The 24,386-nt window shown below is 40.3% G+C and overlaps 1 protein-coding gene across 1 annotated transcript; it reads right to left on the bottom strand.

The window, feature by feature from the left end:
- Positions 1-16,159: 16,159 nt before the first annotated feature.
- Positions 16,160-23,197, bottom strand: EXOSC3 (exosome component 3). Its single transcript, XM_043979804.1, has 4 exons — positions 22,639-23,197; positions 21,296-21,445; positions 18,447-18,598; positions 16,160-17,062 (listed from the first exon to the last, which is right to left on the bottom strand). Exons 1-4 carry the CDS (start codon positions 22,942-22,944, stop codon positions 16,861-16,863), a joined length of 810 nt encoding a protein of 269 aa, XP_043835739.1. The 5' UTR covers positions 22,945-23,197; the 3' UTR covers positions 16,160-16,860.
- Between the last annotated feature and the right edge of the window lie 1,189 nt (positions 23,198-24,386).

The following is a 24,386-nucleotide window of genomic DNA, read 5'->3' as shown; positions in this document are numbered from 1 at the left end:
GATTGCACATATATATATATTAAATTACTTCCTGTCTTAGGGGAGAAGGGAGGGGGAGGGAAGGAGAAAATTTGTAACTCAAATTTTATAAAAAATGAATGTTAAAAATTGGTTTACATGGGACAGCTATGTGGCTCAGTGATAAAGCACTGGCCCTGGATTCAGGAGGACCTAAGTTCAAATCCAGCCTCAGACACTTGACACTTACTAACTGGTGTGACCCTGGGCAAGTCACTTAACCCTCATTGACCGACCTGCCCCCCAAAATAAATGTTTACATTTAATTGAAAAAAATAAAATACTATTAAAAATAAATGTCTATCAAATAAAATTGGACGTTTGTTTAAATATTTGTTTAAATGGTATAAAAATGTTCCTTTGTTACTGACATTTGTTGTTACATAAAAGTTACTCACCTGGGAAATTTGTTTTCCATAGGTGTTTGTACCATGAAAAATAACAGCTGTAAGCAATATCTTAACCATCCCTGAAGGCCTGGAACATAAAAAATTTCTGTGTTGATTTAGTCTAGAGAGCTCCATAAAAATCTCTTCCTGTTCTTGTCTTCATAGATTCCACTCCTCAGAGTTCTCAAGATTTCCATCCTTTCTAGTTTTTCTATGATAAAGTTTATTTGCAGTTTATATCCTTGGGAGCGTCATTTGGCCACCTGGCTGACTATTTTTTTAAAGGTGAATCCTTGGATAGAGCACCAGCCCTGGATTCAGGAGGACCTGGAGTTCAAATCCCGCCTCAGACACTTAACACTTACTAGCTGTGTGACCCTGGGCAAGTCACTTAACTCCAATCACTTCACCAAAAATAAATAAATAAAATAAAGTGAATTCTTGGGGTTTCTCTGAATCCTGTCCACATATATAACCTTTTAGGTGTAAGTTCAAATCTGGCCTCAGACACTTCTAGTGAGGTGACCCTAGGCAAGTCACTTAACTCTGCTTGTTTCAGTTTCCTCATCTATAAAAGAGCTGGAGAAGGAAATGGCAAACCACTCAAGTATCCTTGCCAAGAAAAATCCAAATGGGGCCATAAAGAGTCAGACATGACTGAAAGCCCTGAACAACAATAAATGTAAGGATAATGGTACCCAAGAACCATCTATCAATTGGTGGCAGGATGGAATTTGTCTTTCAGGTGAGGAGCCTTAGATCAAGTGGCAGTTTGGGAGGCTCCTCCTTGCCAGCTTATCCGGGCTGGATGGAGTAATCTGTTTCTTGGCAAAAGAGAAATCTTTTCTTTTGGAGAAGGCATTGGAGGACAATAATTGTTCTTGAGCAGATATAGTAATGTGAATCAATCGTCTCTAGTGTTTGGTCTACATCAGTGTCATCCTTTAGTATGAGTAATCAGATTTCTGGGGAGTCCTCATGGGATAGCTGATGGATGCTAGCAATGTGTGGCCCACTTGATGCCTGGGGGGGTTATTTGCAAGATGATGCATTTGTTTTGGCTATACTCTGCTATGTCATCAAGGACTCAACAAATCAGTCCAAAGCTGCATTTGTTTCCTTTTCTAGGCCACGTGAATTTTCTAACAAGAGGAATAGGACAACATGTGACTAGAAGGTAATGGCTAATTTTCAAAAAGAAAACAATTAAGATGTTTCTCTTCAAATAGGTTTTGGGCAGCTAGGTGATGCAGTGGATAAAGCACCAGCCCTGGATTCCGGAGGACCTGAGTTCAAATCCAACCTCAGATACTTGACACTAGCTGTGTGACCCTGGCAAGTCACTTAACTCTCTTTGACCTGCAAAAACAAAAACAACAAAAACCCAAATAGGTTTTGTCCTCTTTGAACACAATACATTTCCCAAAGCACTTTTGAAATTGTCTTCAGCGCGTGTATGAAACATGCCTATGACTTCTAACAACCAGGATGTCTGACCCAGGCTCTGAATAAAATTTTTTAGGAGGGGAGTCACTCAGCAAGAGGATTCTAAAGGACAAGGCACCCACTGACCATGGCCTTACCTTGTCATTACTGACCCTGCTTCCCTGGGTTCACACTCCCTCCTAACTTTGAGGCCAGAGACACATGCATGAACATCACACACAGATACTCTGATGAATTTCCTAGATGAAGGCATCCAAGATGCATAAAAGGCCACATATAAGGAACAGAATCAGAAACCTGGCTTGTCCACAGTGCCATCTTCCTGAGTGCCCTTGCTTAAGTCTGCTCCTTTATGTATGTTAGCAACCATATCCCTGGGCAGTCACCAAGACTCCTGACAGCTGTGCTCAATGGCATGGTGGGAGGGAGGAAGGGAAAAATCATTTGTATGTCACCTACTAAGTGCCAGGTGCTGTATAAGCACTTCATAGGTATTATATCATTTGATCTCACAACAACTCTGTAATGTGGGTGTTCTTATTATCCCAATTTTACAGTTGAGGAAACTGAGGCAAACATGGTGAACTGGCTTGTCTGCTGAAGGATACACAGTAAGTGCCTGAGGTTGTAATTGAATTCAGGTCTTCCTGACCCAAGAGGTCTCATCCACTGTGTCACCAGCTTTATCAAGCTAACTCATTGGGAGCCTCTGAGGTACCTTCTTCCACAGCTGAATGTTCACCTCCACTCTTTCTTAAAAAAAAACCGTTAATTTTTATTTTATTATATTGTGTAAACAATGTTTTTTCTAAGAATTTGGGTTTTTTTTAAAATTTAAAGTTACAAAATGACTTCCTCCCTCATTCCCTTCTCCCCTCCTTGAGAAGGCAAGCAATTGGATATAGATTATATATTAGCCATGTTATGAAAGAAATACAGACAAAAAACAAGAATAATAATGAAAGATACAAAAACATATGCTTTAATCTGCATTCAGACTCCATAGGTTCTTTCTCTGGAGGTCGAGAGAATTTTTTCATCATGAGTCCTTTAGAATTATTGTTTTGAAATCATTGTATACTGACAAAAGCTAAGTCATTCACAGTTGATCATCATACAATATTGCTGTTACCGTGTATAAACTGGCATGCCTAAGACCCAAACCATATGCTCTATTGAGAAGGTACTACTGTATAGTTGGCATGTATTGGCATTTTTATAGTATTTCAGTAGTATTTTTATTTTATTTTCCAATTACATATAAAGATTGGTTTTGAGATTTTCAGTTCCAAATTTTTCTCCCTCCATTCCTTCCTCCCCCTTCCGCAATCAGATATAGGTTATACATGTACAATCATGTTATACATATTTCCATATTAATCATGTTTGTAAAATAAGAATCAGAACAAAAGAGAAAAACCATAAGAAAAAATAATAACAACAAAGTGAAAATAGTATATTTGATCTGCATTCAGACTCCATAGTTCTTTTCTGGATGTGGAGAGTCTTTTCTTTTGTAATTGCCCTGAATCATTGCATTGCTGAGAGAGCCAAGTCCTTCACAGTTGATCATACAATGTTGCTGTTACTATATACAGTGTTCTCTTGGTTCTGCTCACTTCACTCAGTATCAGTCCATTTAAGTCTTTCCAGGTTTTTCTGAAATCCACTTGTTCATTATTTCTTATAACACAATAGAATTCCATCACACTCATATACTACGACTTGTTCAGCCATTCCTCAATGGATATGCATCTCCTCAATTTCCACAAAAAGAGCTCCTATAAATATTTTTTTACATATGGGTCCTTTTTCCTTTTTTATGATCTCTTTGGGATACAGATCCAGCAGTGATATTGCTGGGTCAAAGGTATGCACAGATTTACAGTCTCTTTGGTATAGTTCCAAATTGCTCTCCAGAATGATTGGATCTGTTCACAATTTCCCCACATCTTCTCCAACATTTATCATTTTCCTTTTTTGTCCATATTAGCCAATCTGTTTGGTATGAGGTGGTACCTCAGAGTTGTTTTAATTTGCATTTCTCTGATCAAGTGATTTAGAGCATTTTTCATATGACTATAGATAGCTTTAATGTCTTCATCTGAAAACTGCTTGTTCATATCCTTTGACCATTTATCAACTGGGGAATGACTTGTATTCTTATAAATTTGATTCACTTCTCTATATATTTTAGAAATGAGGCCTTTATCAGAAACACTGGCTATAAAAATTGTTTCCCAGCTTTCTGCTTTCCTTCTAATCTTGGTTGCATTAGTTTTGTTTGTGCAAAACCTTTTTAATTTAATGTAATCAAATCGATCCATTTTGCATTTCATAATGGTTCTCTGTTTCTTTTTTGGTCATAAATTCTTACCCTCTCCATAGATCTGACAGGTAAACTATTCCTTCCTCTCCTAATTTGCCAATGGTATCACCCTTTATGTCTAAATCATGTATCCATTTTGACCTTATTTTAGTATACAGTGTAAGGTGTTGGTCTATGCCTAGTTTCTGCCATACTGTTTTCCAGTTTTCCCAGCAGTTTTTGTAAGTCCTTATCCCAGAAGTTGTAGTCTTTGGGTTATCAAACAGTAGATTACTATAGTCATTTCCTACTGTGTCTTGTATGTGTAACCTATTCCACTGATCCACCACCATTACTTATCCAGTACCAAATAGTTTTTATGATTGCTGCTTTATAATATAGTTTTAGATCTGGTATGACTAGGCCACCTTCCTTTGAATTTTTTTTCATTAATTCCCTTGATATTCTTGACCTTTGATTCTTCCAGATGCATTTTGTTATTATATTTTCTAGCTCTATAAAATATTTTTGATAGTTTGATTGGTATGGCACTGAAAAGTAAATTAATTTAGGTAGAATTGTCATCTTCGTTATATTAGCTCAGCCTAGCCATGAACAATTGATATTTTTTCCAATTGTTTAGATCTAATTTTATTTGAGTGAAAAGTATCTTGCAATTGTGTTCATATAGTTCCTGGGTTTGTCTTGGCAAATAGATTCCCAAATATTTTATATTGTCTATAGTTATTTTAATGGAATTTCTCTTTCTATCTCTTGCTGCTGGGCTTTGTTGGCCATATGTAGAAATGCTGATGATTTATGTGGGTTTATTTATATCCTGAAAGTTTGCTAAAGTTGTTGTCTCAAGTAGTTTTTTAGTTGATTCTTTAGGATTATCTAAGTATACCATCATGTCATCTGCAAAGAGTGATAGTTTTATTTCCTCCTTGCCTATTCTAATTCCTTCAATTTCTTTTTCTTCTCTTATTGCTAACCTAACATTTCTAGTACCATATTCAATAACAGTGGTGATAATGGGCATCGTTGTTCACCCTGATCTTATTGGGAATGTTTTTAATTTATCCCTATTACATATAAAGTTTGCTTGTGGTTTTAGATAGATACTGCTTATTATTTTAAGGAAAGCTCCATTAACTCCTTTGTTCTTTAGTGTTTTTAATAGGAACGGCTGCTGTATTTTGTCAAAAGCTTTCTCTGCATCTATTGAGATAATCATATGATTTCAGTCAGTTTTGTTATTGATATGGTTGATTATGTTGATAGTTTTCCTAATATTGAACAGCCCTTCATTCCTGGTATAACTCTCACCTGTCATAATGTATTATCCTCGTGATAAATTATTGTAATATCTTTGCTAATATTTTATTTAGAATGTTTGCATTGATATTCATTAGCAAAATTGGTCTATAATTTTCTTTCTCTATTTTCGCTCTTCCTGGTTTAGGTATCAGCACCATATTTGTCTCATAAAAGGAATTTGGTAGGTCTCCTCCTTCATCTATTTTCCCGAAAAGTTTTGTATATATTGGAGTTAATTGTTCTTTAAATGTTTTGTAGAATTCATTTGCAAATCCATCTGGCCTTGGAGATTTCTTAGGGAGTTCATTGATGGCTTGTTCATTTCTTTTTTTAAAATGGGATATTTAAGGATTTTATTTCCCCTTCTGTCAATCTGGTCAATTTATATTTTTGTAAATATTCACCCATTTTATTTAGATTATCAAATTTATTGGCATACAGTTGGGCAAAATAGCTCCTAATTATTGCTTTAATTTTCTCTTCATTGGTGGTGCATTCACCCTTTTCATTTTTGATTTTGGTAATTTGTTTTTCAGCACTTTTATAGTATTAATGTGTTGTACATTGTCCACTCAGTTGCTAACATCATCTTCATGTTTTAGCTGCCTCTAGGTGGAAATTCAGCTCCTTGAAGGTTGTTTTACACACTATTTCACTTATGTGGGCATTCTGTTTATTGTGAAGTACGGAGACCAGAAAATCAGGCTCTGTGTTATGTAATAGTGATTTACCTATCCTCCTTTTCTCACTTTACAGCCCACTTCAAAAGTCATAGTCCTAGGGAGATTATATTCTTGCTGGGCTGTGATGTCATGAACTATTGGGAAATCTATAACCCAAGGATAAATAACCCATGAGAAATAATCAAAAAGTAGGGATGGAGAAATCCACAGCATATGTATGTAAGAGCTTGGCTTTAAATCCTCCCTCTCCACCTCCCAATGGCAAGTCCAATACCTTTTGTCACTATTGTTTTGATTCCCCAAATCTCATTTTATGTTTTAGAAAATATGGTTATAAGTTAGTACTCTTCGCTTTTCCTAATTGTGTATCTCCAGAAGGACTAGCAAAAGAGTTCTGGTCAGGTGATTGTTGTTGTGACTCTCTTGGTGAAATAACATCCTAAAAATTTGGCTAGCAGTTACCAGGTAGGGAAAACTGATAGGAAAAATGTCCTAAGGTATCTCTTTTATCTTGCTATGAGCAAGCAGAATAAATCATCTTATCTGAAAAGAATTAGCAAGTCTTCTGTTTTGGGTCGAAGCATCATAGCTTCAATTCTTTGGAAAAAATATTTTATTTTTAATCCCACTCTAAAGATGGACAGATTAGTAATGTTATCTGCCCCTTGTAGGCACTTTTATGCTTAAAAATAGATGTCTGGGAATTATATAAGATTGAAAGAATCCCCCCTTTCCACAACCCCCTATCCTCTAAGCCCCAATTTTGGAAAAAAAAATGCTGATTTTATTATCCTGTCTCTGGAATCAATGTAGGACTTACTGTCTCTGCCTCTATTCTACTTGGTTTTGTTGATTATCTTTTTATGCATATGTAAATGTTTTATTATAATGGGATTCATTTGTTCTGATTCTTCTTTTACAACATGACTAGTATGGAGATATGTATAACATGATTGTACATGTATGACCTATATCTGCTTGCCATCTTGGCAGGGGGGAGGGAAGAGAGTGAGGGGGAAAATTTTGGAACTCAAAGTTTTACAAAAATGAATGTTGAAAACAATTTTTACATGTAATTAGAAAATAAAATAAAGTGCTACCAGATTACCCCCACCCCCAATAATTATGATGGGATTACTGCTGCCAAGTATCTACAGCTCGATTATTACTTCCATGCTTCTTTGTTCTGGTTCCCTCGCCTTCAGCACATTTCCATGCATATAGTTGGTACTTAATTATCATTATTAATAAATCTCTTAATATATTGTAGTTTGGGGGCCAGCTAGGTGGCGCAGTGGATAGAGCACCGGCCCTGGAGTCAGGAGTACCTGAGTTCAAATCCGGCCTCAGACACTTGACACTTACTAGCTGTGTGACCCTGGGCAAGTCACTTAACCCCCATTGCCCCGCAAAAAATATATATATATATATGTATATATTGTAGTTTGGGAATGAACATGTTTATGGGAAGGAAAAAGCTTTGTTTGAGTACATCACTCCTGTTGGAGAGTAATGGGAGGCAAAGTTGGATAGGCAAAGCCAAACCATATTGCATAAAATCTAGAGTGGTAGGCTGACTTGTTTAACCTTTATCCTCAAGACATTGGAGAGTCAAGGGAAATTTTTGAGCATGAAAGTGACATGGTCAAATTTGTTTTTGCAGTGGTTAGATTAGACTGGGGAAGAGAATTGATATCAGTTATATAAATCGTAGCTGAGAAAATCATGTACGAAGGTTTCCACACGTCCTTTGCAGACATTATTGATTTTTGAGCTGCAGAGGAATTCTAAGGGTATATGACCTCTGCCTTTGAAAACTTCTCTCTAATACGAGCCATATTTGAGTTACAATTTGTAGTATACTCAAGCAAAAGACACAATTCCACAATAAGATAAAATTATAGTTATGGACCTCAGATGAAAGTTCAGTTAATATTTTGCTTCATCACACAAAGCAATGGTTACTTAATTTTCAGCATACCCTGAGGAATCATTTTCTCAAAACCATATAAACCCTCTTTAAAAACCCTCTCCAATGGGGCAGCTAGGTGGCTCAGTGGATAGAGCACCGGCCCTGGAGTCAGGAGTACCTGAGTTCAAATCCGGCCTCAGACACTTAACACTTACTAGCTGTGTGACCCTGGCAAGTCACTTAACCCCAATTGCCTCACTAAAAAACAAAATAAAAATAATAAAAAAAAACCCTCTCCAAGAATCAGCCTAATCAAAAGTAAATTCAAGAGATACTTTCTACTAACAGCATTTTCCCAATATTCTCCTTCCTTTTCTTGTATGATTATTTTGCTAATGATTTCAGAGAGGAGTCCTTTTTGGGTGAAGTGGCCTCTCCCTTTGGAAACTAAGTCTTTGAGATATGAGACCTGGGAAAGGCCTGAGCTTAAAAAGACCAAGTTCTCCCACTGCATTTGGGTCCATCTCCTGTCATTCTGATATATATCTTGCCACTGGACCCAGATGGCTCTGGAAGAGAGAGTGAGGCTGGTAACTTTTCATAGCCCTCCATCACTTAAATCCAATTCACTGCAAATCATGATATCACTTTCTCAAAGTCATGGTCCTCTTTGAGAATGAAGGACAAACAACTACTATGTACAATGTTCTCCTGGTTCTTCTCACTTTACTTTGTATCAATTCATGTTAAGTCTTCCCATCACCTCCACTCTTTTGAAGAGCTTCAATTGTTTTTTGGGGTTTTTTTAGTGAGGCAATTGGGGTTAAGTGACTTGCCCAGGGTCACACAGCTAGTAAGTGTTAAGTGTCTGAGGCCGGATTTGAACTCAGGTACTCCTGACTCCAGGGCCGGTGCTCTATCCACTGCGCCACCTAGCTGCCCCCCTTCAATTGTTAATAAGGTCAGAGATTTAGAACTAGAAGGGGCATCAGAGAAAATCTAGCCCAAAACTTTTATTTTATAGAGGAGAAATCTGAGGCCCAGAAAGGTTAAGTGATTTGCCCAGAGTTACATAGAAAGTCAGAAGGAGTCGGAAGTGCTGTGGATAGAACACTGGGCATGAAGTCAGGAAGGTCTGAGTTCAGTTTTTACCTCAGGCACTAGTTGTGTGACTCTAGTCAAGTCATAACCCCTATTTGCCTCATCTGTAAAATGGGGACACACTGGAGAAGGAAATGGCAACTGCTCCACTATTTTCACCAAGAAAACCCTGTGGACAAGTCATGGGGTCACAAAGAGTAGGACACGACTGAACAAGGTAAGTAGCAGAACTAGCATTTAAACCCTTTGTCCTGACATAAAATCTTTGCAGTAGATCACAGAGCTGGTAAGTCTTTTCCCTTTTTCATGTGTCTTTCTGCATTTAGATCAAACAAAAGTCATTGGGAGCCAAGTAACATGAATCAAATGGATGATCAAGCCTGATTAATACTATTATTGGTCACTAATGCAGGCACTGATTTTCCTTGTGTAGCTTATAAACTGCCTTTGGTGGCTGGGGGAAGTCCAAACTTTTGAACAGCTGCATTACATCATAGCTTGCAATCCTATTTATTTTTTGGTTTATATTGGGATTAGATCTTAAACTGTGTCTATCCCTGATAACTGAGGGGACCCTTAAATGAAAAACCCTAAAACACCTTTTTCTGTTTTTTTCCTTTCTCTTTATTGCTTCTCTTATTAAAGGTATGCAAATAAAGGGGGATCTAGAAATCCTACATTTCATTCTGAAAGAAAATAATTCTTCAGATTTGGTACTCTCTGCTCTGTAGCCTGAAAAGGGTAAATTTGCAAGATGTTACAATCAATATAGTTTTTATATGGGTGACAGCATGAGGGAGCATGAAAGATAACAGATTATACTTTTGTTTATAATAGATTTTTTAAAAAATCTAGCTACCGGGGCAGCCAGGTGGCGCAGTGGATAGAGCACCGGCCCTGGATTCAGGAGTACCTGAGTTCATATCCGGCCTCAGACACTTAACACTTACTAGCTGTGTAACCCTGGCAAGTCACTTAACCCCCATTGCCTCACCAAAAAAAAAAAAAATCTAGCTATCATTGCACACCTCACCTAAAATCATTGTTTTGAAAAAAAAAATTTACCAGATAAAACAACAGTGTACAGCCAACCATTGTTCATTCCATAACCAAAAAAAGATCAAATCTTAATAGTATTTTTTTCCAGTTACATGTAAAAATAGTTTTCAACATCATTTTTGTAAGATTGAGTTCCAAATTTTTCTCCCTCCCTCACTTCCCTCCTCCCTCCCCAAGACAGAAAGCAATCTGATAATAGGTTAAATATGTACAATCACATTAAAAATATTTCTGCATTAGTCATGTTGTGAAAGAAGAATCAGAACATAAGGGAAAAAACCTCAAGAAACAAAAAAACAAAAAACAAAAGTAGAAATAGTATGGTTCAACCTGCATTCAGATTCCACAGTTCTTTTTTCTGGATGTGGAGAGCATTTTCCATCGTGAGTCCTTGTGACTCTTTTCTTTATATTATCTTTGTTTCTTGTTATGTCAGTCGTGTCTGACTCTTTTTGACGCCATTTGGGGTTTTCTTGCAAATATACTGGAGTGGTTTTCCATATCCTTCTCCAGCTTATTTTACAGTTGAAGCTGAGGCAAACAAATTAAGTGACTTGCTCAAGGATACAAAGCTATTAAGTGCCTGAAGGCTGGGTCTGAACTCAAGTCTTTCTGACTCCAACCCCAGTGAGCCACCTAACTGCCCCTCATAGGAATTTAATACTGAAAAGGACCAAAGAGATAGTCCAAATCCCCTCATTTTACAGTTGAGGAAACCAAGGCCCTAAATGGTAAAATAACTTGTTTAAGATCAAATAGTAATTAAGGGTCAGAGCTGGGATTTGAACCGAAATGTTGGTTCTAAATCCCATTTTCTCTCCACTACCCCACCCTCTCTTTATGATTCTAAAAGTTTTTATCACTTCAATTTTTCCCCCTTCTGGTTTTAAATGGTTTCTCTTGGAATATAATTTAAATCAAAGTAGGTTACATGGAATATGGTCCAGAATGTGGGAGGAATCCGGCAGAGACATCGACATTCCCCTACTCTTTCTTCTCCTGAAGTATCTGATAATGGAGTGACTCTTCATGCCTCTCCATGCCTTTTGTCATCCTCACCCACCTTGTCCAGCAGGTGGCCCTTTAATCATCCTTTTTCTGGAGTCCACTTTTCCCTATCTACTGGTTCCTTCTTTGCTTCCTAATACCCTCAACCTCCCCCATCTTAAAAATTAAACACAGACACCAAAAAACCTTTCCCCACCTTCTCTTTTCAGCTGTAACCTCCTAGGAAAACCTGTGTATACACTGCCTCTACCTTCCCATCACCACCCTGAGACCTTACAGCTTGGTATCAGACCTCATTACTGGGTTGAAACTGCTCTCTCCGAAGTTAGCAATCATCTCCTAATTGCCAAATCGGATGACTTTTTTTTCTCAGTCCCCAAACTCCTCCCCTCCCTGCTGCACACGCTGCATTGACATCTTCATTTCCAGCATACTCTCTTCTGGGTTTTCATGACACTCTCTACTGCTTCTCCTTCTACCTATCTGACCCCTCCTCAGTCTCCTTTATACTTCTTTATTTCTATCAAGCCCTTTCACTGTGTCTGCTTCAAGACTCTTTCCTGAGTTTCAGTCTTTTATTACCAGTGGCCTCATGGACATTTCAAACTGATTGTCCTGAAGATGATATCTCAAGCTCAATATGTCCTAAGTAAAATTCTTTCTTTCCTCACAAAACTCACCCTTTTCCAGTCTTCTTTACTTCTGTAAAGGTACTTCCAGTCACCCAGGTCAACTTCAGCACCATACCTGATTCCTTGCCCCATATATTTACCAAATTTTGCCTTTCTTCCCTCTCCTTCACCTCTTGCACTGACTATTGCAATATTTTCCTAATCATTTCCTGCTTCAGATCTTTCCCAGTTCTAGCACATTCTCCACCTTGCTGCCAGTGAGTGACTTTACTTAAGCACTGATAGGACCATGTCAACTCCCCTACTCATTAAATTCCAGTGGCTGTTACCTCTAGGATACAATGAACACTTGTTCAGTTTTTAAAGCCCTTCACAACCTGGCCTCCTCTGTCTAGCCTTACTATATATCACTCTCTGTCTAGCACTGATGAAAGAATGAAGAGTTTATTAAGCACTTACTAAGTGTCAAACACTGGTGATCAAAACAACAGTCCCTACAACACCAAGAGGAGGATGAATGGTGCCAAAGACAGTAGCTCTGGTCAGAGTTGATTGATAGGCCCCTTCCAGAGGCAATACTCATGTCAATTTGAATCAAGTCTTAGAGGTAGAGCTGGAAAGGGAGTGGGGGGATGGTCCTTACCTGACCACAGGGTATAAATGGCCAAGTGAACATGAGGCTGCACAATCCCTGCAACACAGGAAGGGTGGCTTGGTTTCTCTTGAGCAGTTTTGAGGAAGAAACTGGGAGTGGCAGGGTAGGAAACGGCCAGGATGAAGAATCCTGTAGTGCAGCCCCCTGGCTGTCTCTCTTCTTCACCCATGGCATACCATTTCTGTGCCTTTGCCCAGTGTTCCCAGAATCAGGGCTGCCTCCTTCTTCACTTGGGCACCATGGAATCCTTCTCCTCCTTCATGCTCACCTTCCCCATGAGGGTGAAAATAATGACTATAGACACAAGTTTGGGGTAAGCATATAATCAGTTTATTATTTTATGCCAGTAAGGGACCTTCTTGTTGTCCCAAGAGAGTGCATGGCTACCTGTCCAGGTTTTTTAATCTCTTTTTTTGTTTGTTTTGGGTTTTTTTGTGAGGCAGTTGGGGTTAAGTGACTTGCCCAGGGTCACACAGCTAGTGTCAAATGTCTGAGGCCGGATTTGAACTCATGTACTCCTGACTCCAGGGCCGGTGATCTATCCACTGTGCCATCTAGCTGCCCCAATCTCTTTTCAATAAGAGGCAGATATATGGCTGCCTTTCTCAGGCCAAAGACCCCTCCCCTCCTCTTGGTTAGGTTTTAGTTCATATACCCTTCCACTGTAGGAGGACCATCACACAGCAAACAAATCTAATTGGTTAGCATTATTCAAATCTAATTGGTTGACATGATTTGAAGGTGGGTTATATTAAAAAGTTCCAGGATGACATCAGAGAAAAGAATGCAAGACCCCCACTCAAGCTGGTCAGAGCAAAACCCATTCATTTAGGTGTGGTTTAATCTCAGCAGTATAAGTCTTTGAGATAGCTAGACAAAAGGATCAGTCTCCATCTTTCCTTTGTGAGCTTGAGTTTGGGTTGTGTTTGACCCAGATGATAGAATTTCTCAAGGAGAGCTGGCCTTTTGAGTAGAGGAGGGAGAACTAAGAAAAAGATCTCTGGGTCCCCCAGTATGGTGATTATTTCTCACACCCCCTAACCCTTTCCTTCATCACCTTGTATTTTTCTCTATATTATTCTATGTACAGATTTATGTACTTGTTGCCTATCCCAGTAAAATCCCTAGTTGTCAGTAGTTGTTTAAATTTTGTGTTTGAATCTCCAGGTCCTATCACAACACCTCAAACGTAGAAAGCCCTTAATAAATGCTAGTTAAAGTCACCCTACTGAATCAAGGTGATTCAAGTGCCCTTGGGTTCTGCTGAAACTACGGAATAAAACCTGCCTGCTAAATTTTCTACTATGATTGAATTAGCTCGTCTCAGCAATACAAAGATCCAAGATAACTCCAAGTCTCATGACAGAAAATGCTATCTACATCTAGAGAAAGAACTATGGAGTTTGAATGCCAATCAAAACATACTTTTCACTATTTTTTGTGGCTTTTCTTTTTGTTTCTTCTTTCACAACGTGGCTAATGTGGAAATGTTTACATGGTTGCACATGTATAACCTTTATCAGATTGCCTGCCATCTTGGGGAAGGGGGATTGGAGAGAAGAAAATTTGGAACTCAAAATCTTATAAAAAAATGAACGTAGGGGAAAAAAGAATCCAAGTTAACTCCACAGCTTCCACCTCCAAGGGAAAAAGTTTAAAGCTAGCTTCTTTGGTTTATGTAGACTTCTTCTTTACTGCACTGTGATGTTTTATTTCATCTATATGTATCTAAATAAGTGAGTTAACAATGCATCAGCCATGTCACATTTTAATAAATTCCATTAAAAGAAAAAATACTATTCCCCAGAGTTCTATACTTGCTTTAGATAGATAGATAGATCAAAGACAGGGATCCCATTCTGCCTTAGGTGAAATTTCTTCTTCAGTAATTTACCCCACAATGGTTCTTTTCCAAGAGTGATAAAGATGAGAGAATTGAAGAACTAGGGTACCACCACAGGCTTCCAAAGGACCATCAATCTCTGTCTAAAAGGGGAAAGCTGCCAGCTAAAGAAACAGCAGAAAGGCGGCTGAAACTTTTTTTAACATTGGCTTTTTAACTCTAGACAGTCAAGTTTTAAATGGTTAACCTTTTAAATCGTCACTGTTGGCGTCATAAATGCTTAATAAATGTTCCTATATGCCTGTCAGCAATAAGTTCTGAATCCTGTCATCAAATTAACCTATCGTGACAAGCATGCTTACTACCCCAAACCTTCAAGATCCCATTTTATATTTAAGTTCAATGTCTGATTGTGTGGCTTATTCTAAGGCCTGGCTTAAGCAGAGAAGGTAAAGGGACTGAAAACGAGGCCTCTCTAAGTCTTATAAAGCAACAGCTATTAACTGTCTTTAGTTCAATCAACCTATATGCAGAAGACTTTTTTTTAGTGGCTTTAACAAAACTACTGAAGCTTTTCTTTTAGTTAAGAGATCATTCACAAAATACCAGATCCGTAAATTTACCTTCTGTCATAAATCAGAATGGGTTGTGTTTGGAATTCCATTCTCACATTTAAAATGCAACTGGATTAACCATTAGTTGAGATTTTTGTTGCTGTTCTTAATCTTTTCCACATTGAAGATGTAAATCATCTGAAAGTATCTATTGTGATTACAACCACATAATGGATGTCTTTCTTGGATTACTTGGTGTTACACAAATGGTTTCTTATCTTAGGGGCAGAGGGAATGACAGGTGGAAGGAAGGAGGAAGCAGTAAAGAGGAGGAAGGGGTCCTATATGTTGCTGTAACTATGGAACAAAGATAACTAACTGAAGCCAGGAATCAGGAGTCAACAGCAATGCTGATGTCTACATGGACTGACCTAAGTAGCCACTGTTTCCAAGAAGCCCTATGCTGGCTTCCTTTTAGCTACTGGTATCCCCAACCTTAAAGCTCTTGTCTTTTATTGTCCTGAGTATTTTGCAAGTGTAAAGTAAACACTCCCCATTGAGCCTTCAGCTTCTAAGAGATAAAGGTTTTCAACTTTGTAGCTACCCATGATGAGATGCTTCAAGATTCTTGACAAATTTGAATGAGACACAACATCACCAGGATCCTAGGGTCAGCTCTCATGACCTTTTTTTTTTTGCAGGGCAATGGGGGTTAAGTGACTTGCCCAGGGTCACACAGCTAGTAAGTGTCAAGTGTCTGAGGCCAGATTTGAACTCAGGTACTCCTGAATCCAGGGCTGGTGCTTTATCCACTGTGCCACCTAGCTGCCCCCTTTCATGACCTATTTTTAAAAAATGACAATGGGAAGCACAGCATCTCACTATTGACTCTTTACTCTTGGGGACAAAGAAACACTGGGGCTAGATGCAAAATATGTGGCAAAGGGTAGTGAGCTTAACACTCTTTCCAACACAACACAAAGTCAACTTTATTTGTATAAACCTGCATTTAAAAATTACTTACCAAACATGTAACATGTGAAACTAAAAAATAAATGTAATCTTTTAAAAAGCAAAGACCAGGGGCAGCTAGGTGGCACAGTCTACATGTAGGTCAACAAATGGTACAACTTGGGGAATTCTTTCCTATTTGCGTCTTTGGAGCCAGAGCAACCCAGAACCAAGCATGTAGGTCAGAAGAGAAGTGAAGAAAATCCAAGAGAAACAATACTGGAGTTTTAACAAAGTTTACGCAGTGTTTCTACAGTAAAACAGAGAAAGCTAAGAAGGGAAATAGAAGAGCACTGCATCCCCAGGAGTCCCCACCCTCAATGAGGATGGCAGTTTTCATTCATCTGCAAGAAAACACATGCTTTGAAAGAGGAAAATGGAGAGAGAGGGGAAGGGGGAGAAAGCACAAAACAAGCACTAGATACAGCAAAGCCAAGAATGTACTAAAAACCATTTATTAACAGCTGACATGCATTCACAAGCTCCGTGGTTTCAGTTTCAAGAAAGGAGGCCAAACGGCAGGTGACAGGAATGGGAACTGCAGGGTTGGCATGCGGAGTAACAAACTCTGCTGCTGTCCTCAATAATTCTTACCCCATTCCTTCCCAACCTCGAGCTCATTCTTGCTCTTTGTGAACCACTTCTTCTTGTGGCCTGGATCCACTGAAGATAGCCCAGTTGGGATTGGCTACTTCACTGAGAAGGGGTATCCTCGCAGAAAATGGCTTTTTTTAATGGCTCAGATTAATGGCTTTCTTACTAATAAAAATTTTTTTCAAAAAAAATTTATTTTACATTATCCCAAGGAATTGGTGAGAAGGAAAGGTTTCATCTGAAGATGAAGAAGTTCTTATAAAAGCCTCAGTGTTACCACTAGTTCATATCATATTCCACATAAAAGAATGAAGCGGAGAAGCAGCATCAACTTTCTGACAACCTGGAAAATATCTGCTTTCTTTGCTCTGTTGTCATGTGTTCGCAGGCTTCTAAAACATTCGCCAGAATTAAAGTCTGTTGAATAGTTCTTGCTTTTACCCATATTCTTCCATTCATTCCAAATACTATTTCTAATGGGTAGAGTTTTCCTATCTCCTGGATAATTTCACATTCAGGAGCTAAAAGCCTGGTGCAGAATTGAAGAAATAAATGAAGTTAAAAGTGGAAATCATAGAAACATCCCAAATTTCTCTGATTTCAATGATAAACTATGACAAATTTTATAGATTGTTTTTTTCCCCCATACCAATCCTCACCCTGTCTTCTATTTCTGAATATGTAAGAGCTTTTGGGTTAATTAATAAAATCAGCCCCCACATTTCACCGACTTTGCACCAAAAACCATAGGAAGGGGGGCGGCTAGGTGGCGCAGTGGATAAAGCACCGGCCCTGGATCCAGGAGTACCTGAGTTCAAATCCGGCCTCAGACACTTGACACTTACTAGCTGTGTGACCCTGGGCAAGTCACTTAACCCCCATTGCCCCGCAAAAAAAACCCCCCAAAAAAACATAGTAAGACCTAATCTGTAAAATGAGGAGGTTGGCTTAGACAAACTCTGAGGTTCCTTCTAACCCTAAATCCTCTTTAACTCCCCAAATGCTTTCAAGGCAAAAACAAACCAACAACAAAAACCACAACTTATTTTTGAAGCTTTTTTTTTTTTTGGTGAGGCATTTGGGGTTAAGTGACTTGCCCAGGGTCATACAGCTAGTAAGTGTCAAGTGTCTGAAGCCAGATTTGAACTAAGGTCCTCCTGAATCCAGGGCCAGTGCTCTATCCACTGCGCCATCTAGCTGCCCCCACAACTTATTTTTAATATCAAGTTAATTGAAGCAACAAATATTTACTGAATGCCTACAAACACACGTATGCCCTCATTACCTTCCTAATAACTGGAGTTAGCCGATCATGGACACTATTCCTGCCAGATGCCATAGTAACAATAATTGATACAGCATTTTCAAGGTACGTAGTGTTTTCTCCATAATAACCCTTGGAGGGAGACAGTCCAATGAGTGTGCCTGCTGATGGAGAGTGAGGCTCAGCAAGATGAAGGGATTTTCTCAAACCTCCACAGCCAGGGGGCTAGGACTGAAACTCAGGGCTCCTAATTTAAGTTCTACCCCAGGATGCTGCCTCTAGACTAAGTTTTGTGTTTGGAAAGAATTAATTCTTTCAAACAACTATGATTCTTCACTTACATTCTTCAGAACACCACAGTACAACATGGTGGTGCTTAGAAAATGACAAGGCTGTATATGGATTTAAGGTGTTATTATTAAGGAAAGAAGAAGCTACTCTGCTGCCAGGAAATGCTGTCATGGACTAAACGCTGTACGAAACCATATGACTACCAGAGATACCTAAACTTTGTCTTTAAATTAGGTACTGAAATTTCCATTCATTGTACCTTGCAGGAAAAAATTTCAGACTTACTGATGCAAAACAAAAATTCAAACTTGGGTATTTTCCCTGTAAAGCATACTGAAGGCCAGACTACAGTACTTACTTTCTGATTAAACCCAGTGTCACCTTAAACAACAGGCCATCTTGTCCAATTACACCCATTCCATTGGCTCTTCCGTTGCTATCAATACAGACCATCTCTGGTTCCATGTCCTTATTGGCAACAACAAATTGGCCATAAATGAGGTCTCCCACCTAAAACAATAAGAGTTATGTGATGAGAGGGCAGCTAGGTGGTGCAGTAGATAGAACACCGGCCCTGGAGTCAGGAGAACCTAAGTTCAAATCCAGCCTCAGACACTTGACACTAGCTGTGTGACCCTGGGCAAGTCACTTAACCCTCACTGCCCCACAAAAAAACAAAGAAAAAGAGTTATGTGATAAGAGACAAGGCAGTAAACGTTCCATCCCAATGACCTACTTTCCGGTTGCTATTCCCTATCAACCACAAACAGTGAATGACAAATTCAACAAGCATCTATTAAGCACTAATATTAAGACAAAATAACAGTTGATGACTTACTTGTACCAATGATCTGTGATGGCCAACTTATGAAAAATAATTCATTTGGACCCCTACTTTATTCCAATCAGTATGAATCAATTTGATATGGTTCCATAGGGGTAGTGATTATAAGTTCGGTATATTAGGCTCTAGAACTGTGAACTGCAGGTTGTAAATTCACTTGTATAACCACAGGAAGCTAATTAGAGGCCCTCCACCCTTGTTTTTCCTTGTCGTAGTGACCAAGCCTACCCAGTGTGGTGGAGGTGACTCAATTACATGGAAAGTCCTCCAACTTATTTTTGTAGCTCTAGACCATTCTCTCTTGTCCAACACGAGCAAGTGACCATCTTATGACCATCTGGTTAAAGGAGATAGCCCCTTGCTTTGCCCAACTCATGGCCCTGCTGACATACCATTTTTGCTTATTTTAGTTTGTGTCATATGTCAACCAATGGAATTCTGTACTGTGTATAGCTGCTTTACAACATCCAGATAATAGATCTAGTCTCAAACCTTACAAAAACAAGGTCCTGGAAGGAGGCCTGGCCTCTCAGATCTTGAGGAAAATCTACGGTTCACTTCATTAGAGGAGACCATGGACCCTTTAATAAAGTGCCACTGGCTCAGACTCTGCCTCAATCTTTTTTTTTTTTCTGGCAGGTTGGACAATTGGGGGGGGGGGCAATGAGGGTTAAGTGACTTGCCCAGGGTCACACAGCTAGTAAGTGTCAAGTGTCTGAGGCCGGATTTGAACTCAGGTCCTCCTGAATCCAGGTCCGGTGCTTTATCCATTGTGCCACCTAGCTGCCCCATGGACAATCTTAACCCCCACATTAACAGCACCCTAGATAATTGCCACATACTGACCAAGTGGGGACATTTTGCTTAGCCAACCATAAGATTTCCTCACTTCTGGAACTGAACAACCTTGGAATTGTACCTCCCCATTCTATTTTTGGTACTCCCATGAGGGCTATAACAGCAACTTTTCCTCAAGCAGAAGGGTCCCTGACCATGAGGGAGGTCTTGGACCCAACTGATTAGGAAACTGAACATGCTTAGAACTCTAAGTGACTTGTTATGGATTGGAATTTTGAGACTGTGAAGCCCTTAAATACCAAGCAGGAGTTTGTATTTTATTCCATGTGCATCAAAGAAGCCATGGAACTTTCTTGGGCAGGGGAGCTTACATAATTAAAATTGTCTGAAAGATTAAGTGATCTGGCTGGGAACAGAATGCCAGTGTGTTAGAGGTAGGATTTGAACCCAGGTCTTTCTGGCTCCAAGGCAAGGCCAGTTCTGTATTTACCTCTCACAGATACTGGGATACATAAGCAAAATGAATAACAATCCCTGCCTTCAAACTTACATTCAGCTGGATATAGGGCAGTTAGGTGGCAAAGTAGATAGAGCACAGGTCCTAGAATCAGGAGGACCTGAGTTCAAATGTCACCTCAGACACTTGCTAGCTATGTCATCCTGGGCAAGTCACTTAACCCCAATTGCCTTAAACATCCAGGGCCATTTCCAGTTGTCCTGATATATATCTTGCCACTGGACCCAGATGGCTCTGGAGGAGAGAGTGAGGCTGGTGACTCTGCACAGCCCTCCCTAACTTACCTCCAATCTACTGAAAGTGAAGACATCACCTCCCAATGTCCTGGTCCTCTCTGAGAACAAAGGACAAACAACAACTAGATACAAAATGTTCAAGAGAATTTCTGAGTTCTCTCTCATCCTCACAATTCTGGTAGCTTTGCAGTTTAGGTTGAAGACCCCTACTGCATGTAAATTTCCGGGTGGCAAATCTGCCCACAGAAAAATAATTTTTGCAGCAAGGTTTCAATTCTCCACCCTAATCCCAAAGAGGCCAACAACAAAAATTCCTTGCCAAATCACAAATGCACATTTATTGTTTTCACTATTACAGCACGGAAAGAATGAACTTGGCCTATGCTAAGAAGAGTCTATTGAAGAGTCTAATTTTCAGGGAATGTCAGGCAATAAGTTAATGTGCTCATTTAGGGAGAGATTTCTGGTAGCCACTGCTACTCATCATTTAACTTATCAACTGTCTTGCCTGGCAGAGGAGCTGTAACAAATGAGGAAAATGAAGAGCATCAGAATAAGACTAATTATGTAAGTCTCAAATACTTCTAAATAAGATAGTTCGACATGTGAGTAAAACCATGGTGTAGGGGCATCATTGACTTCAGAACACTGTTCTTTCAGAAAAATGGAAGAGGGGACAGGAGAAGGGAACATGCATTTATTAAGCACCAACTATACCAGGTAATGTGCTAAGCACTTTACAAGTATCTAACTTGATCTTATGATAATGCAAAAATAATCACTTAATGAAAAAATAACAAACCGAATGTTACCTGTACATTTGGTCTGTTTCTTTTGGTTGCTCCTTCAAATGCTAAGTAAGACAGAGAAGCTGGCTCACTTCCTCCAACATCAACCTTGAACAAGTCACCAGATTTAGCAGTCACAATGCCTATCACATGGTCTCCTTTAACAGGGACATACTGAAAGAGAAAAGTCACAAAAACACAAGCATATAGACATGTATCTGAAAATAGAAAAAAAAATTTCACCAAAGACTGCCAACAGATTTTTATATTTCTGCTTTTAAAAGGCTATATAATATTTTAACATTTCAGGGTCAATATTATTTTATAAATACCACAATGGTCTAAATACAGGCAATCCTCAAGTACAGGCCATATCCATAAATGAGACCTCTTGTATGTATGTATACATATATACATACATAGATATATCCATATCCATATCTATACATAGCTGTATGCTGAAAAACATAAACTGTTTGAGGGTTAGGGTTTTGGATCTACAGGCAAACTTAGAAGAGGTCACAGACAATAATTGCACAGAATAGGCAAGCAGGGACAGGCTGTTGTCTTCTGAGAGAATATTTGCACCAATTAGATAACACTGATCTACCACATAGGCACTGAGGGAGATACTAAGGATGGATGCAACCCACCTCTACTGTCATGGAGTTTTTACAGTCTAGTAGAGGGATATTACACATACAAAAGCAACTATAGCATTAACTAATATGACAGTGCACCTCTGTAACTGTCTCCTAAATGGTCATCCCCCTCCCAGTCTCTCCCATCAACAATCCATCCTTAACGTTCTCTTCCTCAAACATTCTTTGAGTTTATAGTAGTCTCTCCTTTACTCCCATCATTCCATAATCTTTATGGAATCTATTACTATGCTTCATCTATGTACATGTGATTTGGCCTCTCCTACCTTGAGGGCAAAAACTTTGTATTTATCTTTGTATTCCTGGAACCTAGCAATAATGACCTGTATATACTAGGCATTTAAATATTTGAATTGTGGTATGTGCTTAGGTTGTAAACAAAATGTTCGGTTATGCACAGAGAAGACAACACTCTATGACAAGTGCCAAAATCTAGAGCCTTTAAAAGCCGGAAGAATTCTGAGAAGGACCAGCAAGGCACAGAAGAAAATGCTGATCTTAAGTCAATCAAGCTCTGAATTTGAATTCAGGAAGGAGAGATGGGGAGGCTGAGGCCCAGTGCCTCAAGATCAAGTCCGGTTCTCTCATTTTACAGGAGGGGAAACAAAGGCCGGGGACGTCCGAACTGAGGCAGGGACCCAGGCGTGCCGCCTGGGCGTCGTCTCCACGTGTTCGAGCCTGGAGGTCCGGGCCTCCTTCACTTACTCGTTTCTGCTGGGAGTCCACCCAGTATACGCCGCCTCCGCCTCCGCCTCCGCTGGGCTCCTTGTGTCGGAGCCGCCCGCACTTGGTGACCAGCAGGCGGTCTCCGCAGCGCCGTAGGCCCGGGCCGCACACCACGCGCGCGCGAGGCCGCACTACTGACCCCAAGCGCAGCGTCTGCTCCGCGGAGCCCTCGCTGCCCGGCCCCGCCGACTCGGGCAGCAGCAGCTCCTCCCCAGGCAGTACCACAAGCCCCAGCATGGACCGCGCCGCCCGTGGACCCGAGGCGGGGATCACGGAGGCCGCCATTGTTCGAGCACTACCTCGGCTGCGCCTTCTAGAGCGACCCCTGCGGGCCGGAGGAGAGAGGAGGAAATATGCCCCGAACCGCCCCTTCCTTTGTGTTTCTATGGCCGAGTGGAGAAGCAGCCCTGCCCCGGCCCCTGCAGGCTCCGCCCCTTCCGCTGCGGCTCCATCTCACGTGAGTGGAGAAGGAGCAACGCCTCCAAGGCCCCGCCTTTCCACTGTGGTTCCATTCCACGTGACTAGAAGACCACCAAAGATTCACGATTTCACTCTGGTTCCGCCCCTCTCTTCCTTACCTCGACCCCATACCCCTCCCAGGCCCGTCCCTTACACTGTAGTTCCAACCCACGTCAGTGAAGTAGCTGCTCGGGGCCCCACCCCCACCCCCAGTCCCCAGGTCCCGCTCCTTTCCCTGTGAGTCCATTCCACGTGATAAAGCACCGCTTTTTCCCCTCCACCTTGACCCACTCTTTCACTCTGACTCAGCCCCTCCCACCCTGAACCCCTGAACCTCGGGGATGGAAGAGGGGTAGCCCTAAACCTTCCACCATGGCCCTGCCCTTCGTGATTGCTCCATCCTAAGTGAACTTAGAAGCAGTCCAGGCCTTCCCCCAAGAACCCCTTCCCCCTCCTTAGTAGAGGAGGAGGAGCCCTGAACCTCCACTCCCTGTCCCAACCCCATCCACTCCAGACTCGCCACCCTTGTGGTTCCATTCGGGCTCCGCCCCGCAACTGCACACCAGACTCAGGACGGCTCATAGACTCCGCCCTCTTTCGCCCCAGCCCCGCCTCTCTAGGCCGCCCCCGCCCACCTCAGCTTGTCACTGTCGGTGCCAGCTCCTGGATTTTAGCCGAATTACCCCGTGCCCTCCAGGTCTCTCCTAAGTAGGGACTTTTCTGAGAGCAACAAAGGCTTCTCTGTATTCATGGGGTCATAGGATTTATCTTAGATGGGACTTTCGAGATCATCTAATGCAACTCATTTTATTTAATTTTGTTTTACATCAAAGTCAAATATTAATATAATCCTCTACCTTTTCTTCTCTCCAAGTGAGACTTCTTTTCAACAAAGGGAAAAAAATCACCAAGCAAAATCATTCAACAACTCATTCCTATGGTTCCCCATATCTCCAAATAAAACATTTTAACATTTCACAAAACAGGCCAAGAAAAGGAAAGTGACTTGCCCAATGGCACCCCAGTAATAAATAGCTCAGATACGATTCATACCCCAGGTTTCTGATTCCAAATCCCAGATTTTCGTCTCCATGTCTACTGTCTGTCATCAGCAAAGAGCTCTGTCTTCTGAAAGGAAAACTCCTTAGATTTGACTATGATTTTTTTTACAAATTGATAATTTTATAGTCAATAATTATATGATATATGATATGATAGTAATAATTTTGTATTCTCAGAAATCCAGAGTCCTGAACCTTTTGAAAAAA

This window comes from Dromiciops gliroides, chromosome 1, assembly GCF_019393635.1.
Source record: "Dromiciops gliroides isolate mDroGli1 chromosome 1, mDroGli1.pri, whole genome shotgun sequence".
NCBI lineage: Eukaryota > Metazoa > Chordata > Mammalia > Microbiotheria > Microbiotheriidae > Dromiciops > Dromiciops gliroides.
Note: the sequence above shows the minus strand (reverse complement) of the source record. Positions and strands in the feature narration are given on the sequence as shown.

Excerpts from the sequence above, each read along its gene's own strand:
- EXOSC3 (XM_043979804.1), bottom strand. The coding sequence starts at position 22,944 with ATGGCGGCCTCCGTGATCCCCGCCTCGGGTCCACGGGCGGCGCGGTCC. Across the intron at positions 18,599-21,295 it reads GAAACAGACCAAATGTACAG|GTGGGAGACCTCATTTATGG; the intron begins GTAACATTCGGT and ends TTATTGTTTTAG. Across the intron at positions 17,063-18,446 it reads ACACTGGGTTTAATCAGAAA|GCTTTTAGCTCCTGAATGTG; the intron begins GTAAGTACTGTA and ends ATTCTGCACCAG.